Source organism: Cottoperca gobio, chromosome 17 (assembly GCF_900634415.1).
Source record: "Cottoperca gobio chromosome 17, fCotGob3.1, whole genome shotgun sequence".
NCBI classification, from domain to species: domain Eukaryota; kingdom Metazoa; phylum Chordata; class Actinopteri; order Perciformes; family Bovichtidae; genus Cottoperca; species Cottoperca gobio.
This window is the reverse complement of record NC_041371.1, coordinates 15609285-15620220: the sequence shown is the minus strand read 5'-3', so window position 1 is coordinate 15620220 and position 10936 is coordinate 15609285. Positions and strand designations below refer to the sequence as shown.

General features: G+C 40.2%; 2 protein-coding genes across 2 annotated transcripts; one reads left to right on the top strand and one right to left on the bottom strand.

Annotated features, from left to right (window-relative positions):
• Window positions 1–285: 285 nt before the first annotated feature.
• On the bottom strand, window positions 286–6891 carry LOC115022115 (protein ABHD8-like). The gene is made up of 5 exons (XM_029452993.1): window positions 6589–6891; window positions 3223–4049; window positions 2956–3126; window positions 2596–2812; window positions 286–2473 (listed from the first exon to the last, which is right to left on the bottom strand). Exons 2-5 carry the CDS (start codon window positions 4038–4040, stop codon window positions 2273–2275), a joined length of 1407 nt encoding a protein of 468 aa, XP_029308853.1. The 5' UTR covers window positions 4041–4049; window positions 6589–6891; the 3' UTR covers window positions 286–2272.
• Window positions 6892–8258: 1367 nt separating this feature from the next.
• Window positions 8259–9929, top strand: mrpl34 (mitochondrial ribosomal protein L34). Its single transcript, XM_029453802.1, has 2 exons — window positions 8259–8416; window positions 9188–9929. Exons 1-2 carry the CDS (start codon window positions 8361–8363, stop codon window positions 9504–9506), a joined length of 375 nt encoding a protein of 124 aa, XP_029309662.1. The 5' UTR covers window positions 8259–8360; the 3' UTR covers window positions 9507–9929.
• The last annotated feature ends 1007 nt before the right edge of the window (window positions 9930–10936 follow it).

Below are 10936 nucleotides of genomic sequence, written 5' to 3'. Positions count from 1 at the left end.
ACATGGAATTTTTGGGGAATTGATTAAATTAGGTATACTGCTATGAGGATAGGCAAAACAACTTAATTTAGTTTTTTTAAATTAGGAAAGATCATCTGAAAATACTAATATGGTTGTATCCTCTCAACAATTACTTCCTTATTAAAAGATAACAATAAAGAAATAATCTCATCTTCCTACTTTTTTTAAATGCCTGCATTTTTTGTGTGTAAAATGCAATAACACTTACTGAAGAAATGCAGAATATATTACTGCAAACAGGCAAACGAGCAAAATCACCTGTAGTCTGTGAACATTGGTTTTATTTCATGCCAGGAAAGGCACATTAATACACTGAACCCAACTGTTTTGATAGGCTATATAATGTTATATGCATCTACATTCAGGCAGTGCATATATAATGATTTCCATGAATAAACACATTAACACATCTTTGTTAACCACAAAAAGATATAGCACATTTGAGCACTGACAATTTGTATATGTACACTTTTAGCATAAGAGGAAGTACATGTGCATCCTGTCGTTCATACAGTTTTACTGACCTTTTACACCAAAGGAGACACACAGTACATTGCATCAGCAGCACTTGTTGGTTTTTGGAAGGTCCATAGAGAATATATAATGTTTTTTGAGATGTCAGTGCCAAGTCAGTTTATTTCCACTATATTTCTCTCTATTTTGTTCCAGTTGCATAAGACCAGTCATGTTGCATCAGCATTCTGTCAAAATGCATATACAACAGACCAGCATGGTCCGTACAAATGTCCTTCTTTGTAAGAGACTCTCTCCTTCGGCTGACTCATATTTGATTTTAAGCTTTGGACACTCAGTCTCAAATCTACCAATTTACACCTTTTCTTTTTATTACTCGCACCTTACTGTCCCACTATGAGACAAAGTAGCACCCATGAATGAATGTCTTTCAGTGAGCATAATATTGAGCTCATTCTTTCTGTTTGACACTATTAGATAAATAGGATGGACTGGAGAGTAGTAGAGCAACACACTCAGCAGCTTAAAGCGGTCAATACAACCACAATTTGTTATGGCAGTTATTTCAAAATAAAGGCAAAATAATACTTACACAATAAAAATAACACTCATTTGATATATGATTAGGGAGAAGTGCACAGGGAATTTTTCAATATGAGAATATATTGCAACTGTCTGACACAACCTTCATACCTTTTCATATTCTGAATTCATGCAGGGCCTCGGCACTTTGTATCCTTAGGATATTATATACTATTGCAGAAATAGCTGCTAGAATAAAGGAGAACCTTTTGGGCATCCATGTTTGTTTACATTTGTATTTGCAACCAGTTCACATAAATCTCATTGCATATTACTTAATTTCCATGCAAATATGAATCGATGAGTTGGTTACATTGTGCTTAACATAGATGCACATAGCTTTTTGGATTTAGATTTTATATTAGAGTTTAATATATGGAAAATATATTGCTGTAATTTGGAAATATATGATCCAATTTTATTGACAATAGCTGTGATTGTGAGTCTTCATGTTTGAGATGGTGATCACAGTACATTGTATGGATGTGGTTAATAGGTGGCTGAAATGCATGTTAACAATGGATTTTGTGTTTCTCCTCGCATAATGTCATTTATGTATGAATGACGTATATATTTAATGTCTTTATTATTTGGTAATAAACTATTATTATCAACACTTGGGTTGCATTATAACACGTTCTTCATCCTCATACTGGAAAACCGGATCTGTAATTCCTCAATTCACTACATTTAGCCAGTTTCCCACTGAAAGCAGATGTAAGATGGGCCCAACTATAAGTTGATAACCATTTTGTAAAGGTTGAACAGAAGCTCTGCAGTACTTTACAGAATATTTAAGGTGAGGGAATTCACACACCATTTCATGGATTTTATGCTTTTTGCATCTTGTAGCTCTTCGCCCGATACATTTAATACACCAATAATGGATGGACATAGTCCTCCAGGTATTGTGTCGTTTCTCAAACATGATGCAATGGTGCACAAACTGGTATTAAAAAGCGAAGCAAAAACTGACTGTGTATTTGCATCCATTCCCCTCATCTTTATGTTCGTTCCATCGTTCTCTGGTCGGCAACATGCCTAAGTCCTGCTTTATCTTGGAGCACCAGTGGCTGTCCACATCCTTAAGAGGTGGCCCTATTTATAACAGCTCTCAGCCTGGGAGCAGCCTTAAGAACACATGCCACAAGGGGCCTTCTGCTTGGTTCCGTAATAAAACTAGAGTCCTGGTTGGTTATTTGTCCATAGGCTTATTGATTTTCAGTATGTGGAGAGAGTCACTGAGAGCTGTGTCTGTCTTGCTGCTGTCTTTTCTGGACATGTCAGGCTCCCATAGAAAGAACTCGTGGAGGAGGGTGTTGACGGTGTCAGGGCACTCCATCATGACCATGTGACTTCCCTCCTCGATGACTTTTAGGAATGCAAACAGAAGGATCTAGAAAGCCAAATGAATGCATAACATTACAATAGGTATATCACTACAATGCAAACCCAACATTTTGTATTAAATATCACGTGATAAATTAGCACTCATTTGCATATGAAGATGTGCTTTACCTCTGCCATGCGCTGGTCCTCATCCATGGGCACAAACTTGTCACACATGCCGTGAACCAGAAGGATGGGCACAGTAAGCTCGGCATGGTAGACCTCATCCCCCTCAGGCCAGTACTGGCCACTCATCATGGCTCGCAGGACAAACGGAGACACATTGAAGGCGTTGCCCTGTTTCAACAGCTGCTTTTCTTTGGCACCCTGACGGGCAAACCCAGCTCTGAGGGTTAGACAAAGAGAGGATGTCATTAAAAAAGTTTTGACATCAGCAAGCAAAGCTGTTTTGTCAGCAATAAGATAAGTTCCTGTGTTGTGTTGCAGTTTCTAATATCAATTTTGGCACTGTGCAAATGCAGATCTTACTTGAGGAAGCTCCAGGCCAGACAGGGCGACAGACAGTGCAGGACACAAGATGGCAGCTGGAATATGGAGCATAGGCTGGGCTCCAGAGCTGTCGGGCCTCCTCCGTTGATCATCACCACCTTATGGACCAGATCAGGATATTCGTGGGCCAGGAAGGTGCAAAATGACACTCTGGGAGAGATATAACGAGAGGGGTACAATCACTACTAAATAGATTGATCGATAGAAAGATATTATTTATATCTAAAGCATGTCACAAATCCTTACCCATACGAGTGGCCAATGAGAATGTTGCGTTTACGAGCATATCTCTTAAAGATGGCACGAAGGTCCTCCGCAAGGGCATAAAAAGTATAAGCCGCTGCAATATGCGGAGCAGTGCTGGCTCCATGCCCCGCCAAGTCCGGCGCAATGACCTCATAGCCTAGCCGAGAGAAGAAGTCCAGTTGGCTGCCCCAAATGTCTAGGGAACCTCCCACGCCGTGCACGAAGAACAGAGCTACATCCGAGTGTGTCCCTTTGCAGCTCGAGATCACCCTCTTTGAGTCGATTTGCACTGTGCGCTTGGGCTTGCGACGGCGACGGCGAGGAGGTGGAGCAGGTTTCTGTTCCCCAAGGGGTGAAAGAACTGGATGAGGAACAGGGTTGGGGTCTGGAGAAGAGGGCATTTCTTTGTAGTCGGCCAGCTCCACCTCGACAGTGCTGCAAGGCTCCAGATCCCCATCCTGACACTGCAGGATCTCAGAGTGCAAAACATCGCCGAGATTCTCAATCACCAGCTGGCCATTGCGGAAGACTGTGATCTTCCGCTTGCAGTGGACACTGCTGCCGGTATTGCTGTTGTTATAATCCTCAGGAGAGCCGTCATCATCATCGCCATCCATCTTCCCCTTGCTTGCAATTTGATCTTCCGTTACTACGGGCTGACGCTCGGGGATGATGTGACGCACTCGCAGGACTCTCCCAGGTTTCACCTCCACAAACTCAAACCCATCAGAGGGTTCTGATGACTCCAGGGGCAAAACCAGACTGGCAGCCTTCCCAGTCAGGCAGCACAGTATCCCTTCAGTGATACTGGTCAGCATGGTGCTTCCCTGCAGAAACAACATAGATAACCAAGCAGATCATCACTCAGACGCTTAAAATAGAAAATGTTTGTGAATCTCGTCACCCTTCTCTAGCTGAAAACAACTCGTTTTGTTTCTCACATAAGCATTATAAATGATTTCAGATTTATTTCCTGTTGGATTATTCGCAAATGTCAACAGCTCAACGGGAAGAAATTGTTTCCCAGCTTAGCTCTTCTAAAGTTGGACTCAAGCTGTTTCCTAGCAACGCAGTTACAATGAAACAGTCTTCTTTATAATTTCATCAGACCACATACAGTGTCAAGAGAAATGAAATGCACCAAGAGGGAGGACGCTTCCAGTTTTATCAGGCTCCAAACAGCTATGCAAATAAAAAATACCAGAGCCAGCAGCCTTTGTAAAGCTCGACTCACCTGCGTGACAAAGCAGCTCAACATTCAGGGATTCCAAGTTCATGAACAGACAACACAAAAACCCTACTTGTGCTGTACTACAGTTTCAATGTCAGTGACAACTTGCCATTCACTTGCCGACCTAGACGTTTGCTATTAATAACCTCTCTTTTTCACATGGTCAGAACAGGGATATATATAAATAGAAAAGGCCTGTCATATGGCTTGTCTGAGTCTTTGAACGATATGTCTCATAACAGTATGATGGCAGTTTTCCAAGCTATACTGCTGCCAGTGGAGAGTTTCCTGCCCAGGTCCAGTTGCAGCTAAACTGCGTTTTGGCAGTTGTGCAAATAAAGCATCATTAGTCTTCATTAGTTTTCATACACACACAGGCCGGTTATCTTTAGAAGACAGAATGGGAAGAGTAACTTCTATATGATAGGGCTTCATTGTTTCCTGTTTACAGAAACAGGGTGAAACACAGCGCAGTATTACTGCCTATAAGGCAGATTTCACATTACTGCTCATAGTAAATCATATGACATGAAGTTTTGTTTATGGCTTAAATCATGCTTCCCAGTTAATATAGGCTGATTAATCATAATGCATAACATCTGGAGATGCTGTTGACAGACAAAATAAAATGAATGGATGATTACAAATTCACTTTAATAGGGTGAAAATATACTCATAACTGTGGCTTGTGGAGATTCATTTTCATTTTCTTTATCGTGGATGCGTGTTGTTTTTAAGTAAAGATTTTCTCCAGATTAAAGTCATATGAAGTGTAAATATTGAAGCAAATCATATGTCACTACATCGAATCCCCTTCAGATGCAGATTCTTAGTCGACATTTCCATTATTCAATACATTTTTTATAGTTTCTTGGTTAAAGTAAATTAATGAAACAGACTTTTAATGCATGGTGCTTCAGAGGACTGGTACTACAGTCAGGGGGAAAAGAAGCACAGGAGTGTATCTGAGAGCCCGTGGCTGTGTGTGTGTGCGTGTGTGTGTGCGTGTGCGTGTGCGTGTGCGTGTGTGTGTGTGTGGCATTGTTGTTGGTGGCAGGACGGTCTGAAGGTCAGTACATAAAGTGCTATCCAGTTACACCTTGGAGCCAAGTGAATGTCGACTGAGACTGAGGCCGGTCTTTTCACAAACATCCAAATGGAGCATCAATTCTGCAGTGTGTCCTGATCATCATCCATACATCCAGCCATCTACCTATATATCTATTTGTGATAGTTCTTTCATTTTAAGCCATTCTGTCATTTTATTATGAGCTGATCAGTTGTGCCACATCAGCTACAAGTGGTACGGATGTGGTATAGGTGTCCACTGAGGTGAATGGTGAATATTTTGACAGCAAAGCAGGACATTACCTAACCCTGTTTAGCAGTTTAGAGTACCCTGGTGTAGCAATGCCACTATGTCTTTAATACAAAACTAACTACATCAGCACTGGCCAACCGCTTTGTTATTTAAATCAGGGATTCTCCTCCTGACCTACTTATCCATCAACAGGGTCAACCAGGATTTAAATCTGGCTGAGGAGGGAGCAAGTAGACAACTATCTCAGATCCACAAACCCTAAAGTCAAACAGGCTGAAGGTTACTCATGCATGTAAAACGTTTTTGTCTGCATTGCAAAGTGTGTAGGTTGATATGTCTGCCAAGTCTTACAGTAATACACATTTGTTACACTGTGTGCTTCCCTATAGTTCCACAACACAAGAGTGTGGAGATATCTGCATGAAACCATTATCACCTACTTTCTGTTAAAAATACCTAATGGGCAAATATCCTATAGTTTAGCTGGTTCCTTAAGCCTATGACAACACATTTAAATATTTTTGATGTAATATCATTGAGTATTTTTTAGTAGGCTACGTATTCACAATAATGAAAATGCACAGCGAAGGGCATTTTGACAAGTGTTATGTATAGACCCAATTAATAGCGTCGCAACACAAATTAAAAAAGATTAGAGATCCGTGGCAGTCTATTGTGGAGGGCCATAATTGCTGCGTGCATATTATTTATAGTATCATTGTGTAGACGTTTATTGATGCTGATGACTATATGCTAAACAATAAACATTCTCTAATTAGACAACATAATGCAATAAATTGAATCGATTGCTTACCTGCTGAATTAGTGATGATTAGGGGTGAATATAAATCTGCACCGAAAAATGAGGGCCGACGAAGCAGAAGAGAGAAAACGTTGCATTTGGTGCAACAATTTGTCTACGCTAGAGATGCTGCAAAACACTAAAAGCTTCTTATTGGCTTCATTATACTGCTACCACAGAACACGGGCTTGAATTGATGATAATGCATGAATCCATAAAAGTGTGGTAATTGCATCTCAATAAGATACCCAAAACGATAACAAACAATGTTTTTTTTCGTCTCCCTCAGCATCCACTGCGCACTCAGACTAGACCCTACCCAGCCCAGCTGCCCTTGTATCCGCAGCAGCAACAGCAGACTTCAGGCATTTTCGCTCCTGAGTGGCAGTGGGGAGGGCGAATAGAAGACAGTTGAACACCAAGAGGAGGCCAATGAGGGAGGTTTGTTTCCTTGTTGCCAAGGCTGACAGAATAGCAAAACGCGTGCGTGCCTGCGCGGGCTCGCGGTCAGGGAGAGTGACAGAATTGATTAAAAAAAAATATTGTCCAGTTTATTATCTAAATGGGTGAACACATGGCTACGATCAGGCCTACATGTGTGATCCCATATTTGAAATTATACACCTGGGTTTAAATAATCTCCACTGCATCCTCATAAACTGACACCTGAAAACGTGTTATACCAGGTGCTGCGTCACGGATGGGAGAAATTACCTTTGAGATTTAACCAATCTTAAATCTCAATATATTTAACCAATTATATTCAGATGTGCTGTGTCCCTCTGTTACCCTTGAACTCACATCAACACTACAGTACTACAGTACTGGGACAGTCCGGTGCCTGTTACTGAACTGCAAGCTGTGACGTTTATGGGGCGGAGAGCCTGTGAGCCAACAACTGTGTACTTTTTGTTATTGTTTGGCAGCCGATGTTAACAACAAATAGGCCTACTGCTCTATGCTTACGCATTCAAAAAGGTTTTCCCCACAGTGTGTTATTGTTTTGTTATCATATTGTTGTTCGTTCATTGCAACAGTAGCCTATTCCTAATTTACTTTAATGTGTTGCATTAAGACGTTTGCTGTAATGTATTATGCTATCAAAGCATTAATCTAGTTACTGTGTTACTGTTACTGTAAGGTTCAGCTGCCAATGGTACATTCTGGAAAGGTATTTAATGGGAAAAAAGCTGGGAACATGTTCTTCCTGGATAAAGTGATGTTTGTGTAGCACTGATTAATAAATGTATGTCATTTTGACATTATCTGAGTGAGACTCATTGCAAGTGAAGTGTTGCACTGATTTGTGACGACTGCACAGTAATGCAGTAATGCCATGTAAAGAGGAGGTTAGTTCTCTCTACATGGCTCTGCAGTAATAGTGAATCACAGTGATTAGCAACAGTGGGGACAAATGTGGTTGCTTGATACCCTGAGTACAACCTCTCAGGCAACGAGTCGTCTCCAGTTCCATACAAATGACGTTATTTGCCTTGTTTAGTGTCTCCCATCTGGCAGATACTAACCTCAAACAATGACTCTTAGAGTTATAGCCGTTACTATTGCCAATAAACTGTTTTATCGGTGAGACATGCTGGTGTCAGTCGGTAAACTGCCGAGAGTTTAACCTGAAAAATGCTACTCGAGGCGTTAAAGGAAATGTGTCCTAGCAACAAGCCTTTCCATTGGCTGAAAAGTCTGAACCAATCATTTTGCTTCATATACGCAGGCAGACCTGTGACATTCACTGTTCTTATGTCTGTGTCAACTGTAAATATCTAAAGATGAACATTTTACGGTCGTCTTTTTCCCGATTGCGTGGAATAACCAATTTCACCAGGTAATAAAGTTTATGTATTTTCATGCTACACAAACGGCAAAGCCAGTGTTTGTTTACAATGCTAACACCGGCAAGCTAGTTTAACAGTGCGTTAGCAGCGTGGCTAGGTAATCATGTAGGTAGCTAGCTAGCTACTGATTGGAAATTATATTTAGTTAGGTGATGGCTAATTCAATTACATCTTAATAATAGCTAATCAACATATACGAAAGGACTTTGTTGATTTACATCTGTACGTAGTATTAGCTGTTATTGATCCAGTATTACGAGTGAGTTAAAGTAGCAGTTAAAATGTGTCTTCATTCTGTACATATATTTCAAATCAAATCAAATTGATTTATATAGCCCAATATCATAAATTACACATTTGTCTCAGTGGGCTTTACAGACTGTACAGGTTACGACACCCTCTGTCCTTAGACCCTCGCACCACACAAGGAAAAACTTCCTAAAAGAAACCCCATAATTAAAGGGGGAAAAATGGAAGAAACCTCAGGGAGAGCAACTGAGGAGGGATCCCTCTCCCAGGATGGACAGACGTGCAATAGATGTCGTGTGTACAGGATAAACAACATAGTACAAATACAACATACATTTGACAGAAATGTCATCATTGTGTTGATAGTCGACACCAAGGCATGGGATCCGTGCATGAGACAACTGCACACATAATTATACCATAGATGTATTACAAATTGTTATTATTGTGTAATGTTAGTATTAAAGAATAACATTTGTTTACATTTCATAACATATTTGATCTGTCAACAGCATCCCTGCAGGGAACCTTGCAGTAACTGGAAACTCTCACCTTAGATTATTCAGCAACTGGATTGTTCCCAGAGTAGCTGCAGGACCTCAGATGTCCAGATGTGGGCCCCTTTCTTCACAAGCTGAGGGTTCAGGAGTGTTCCAACAGCTTCCATGGCAATACCAGCAGGTACGGACAAAGAAGAGAGGCACAGAGTATCAGCCCAAGAACATCAAACGCAAGAGGACCCATGGCTGGATCAAGAGGATCAGCTCACAGGGCGGCATCGAGGTGATTCTACGCCGCATGTTGAAGGGACGGAAATCACTCTCACACTGAAGGACCTTGTTGGAAAACCTGCAGGACTTTTGGAAAACAGACTTTGGTTCAGAAATGCTGCCATTGTTCAGGGTGCTCAGCAAAGATCTTGTGTCCTGGGTTAACTGGTGATACTGGGTGTGTGTTGGTTTTGGCTTTCCCACTATATTAATAATGGGTGAGAGGATGGAAACTAGCCTTCGACACACAATTTGCATTTACCTTTGGTATAAAGAGCTCTGGCAGTTTCACGTAGTTATTTTTGATCCATAAAATGTTTTCGTATTCATTTAATGTTATCAGATGTATGGATTTATTTTTGCTTGTGTAAATTGTTTGATTCAAATACAAAATGTGTCTGAAAAAAATCAGTGTCCTCTTAGTTTTTGCAAATGAAAACACCGATTCTGGTTGACTAAATAAAAACCACCCCTGCAGAATTTATGTATTTGTGATTGGAAAAAAAAGTGCTTCCCAAAGATAGTTTGTGGACAAAGGGTTTGTTCTTTGTTGACTCAAGAGACAAAGGTTTATTGTTCAAAGTTGGCTGCCATCTACCGTTCGTGACTTTTACTTTTAGACAGCGGGATCTGGTGGTACTATCAGGCAGGGTGACCTAGAATACCATTTGTGGCATTTAATTTTCAAGCCAAAAGAGTGTTGAAAATGAGAATGTGTGACGACTAAAAATCAGACAAGAGAACATGGAGGTATTAGTTAATAATGTTCTATGCCAGAATAACACACACTAATGTAAATATTTTTTTTAAATAAGTAGCATGAATTCTACTTAAACAGCATTTTCCATTTTGGGAAATTTGCTAGTAATTGATAAACAAAGTTGATTTAGCCAATGTATTTTACAGTTTTGGTTATGAACTGATTTCAAAGTATTAACTGCTTTTTTCAAAGGAGATATTCGCACCTCAGATGCAGGTGCGTTGGAAAGTATCACTTGAGTCTTGAGAAAGGAACATGCTGCACAAGACTAAAGTAATAACTGCTGCTAATTGAATCTATACCCTTATAATATTAAGTCACTAATTTCTGCATTGTATTCAAATACATTACGATAAATAAACAAATATATATATAATGTAATTTAATGAACAACCTGATTAGTAATTAGTTATGAGATTTAGTCATAGTTTTAATGTCAATAATTAAGAATTCAAGAGTAGGGGTTGATTTGCTGTTCAACCTTATAAATAAGTATTTTTACCGACGGTCGCTCATCATAACTCAACTCATAACTGCGAGCAGCAATCAGCAGTTAAGGGATGCATGAATAAATAACCTGCATGTAGAACATGCTGTAGAAAGTACTTGTGTTTTCATCTGTGTTTCAAGCCACAACCCCCCCTCGTATTGGGAGATTGGTCTGTTTCATAATCACTTTCTAGCCAATGAGCGCATTGCTTTCTCTCTCTTCACGCATCAACCAATGAGGT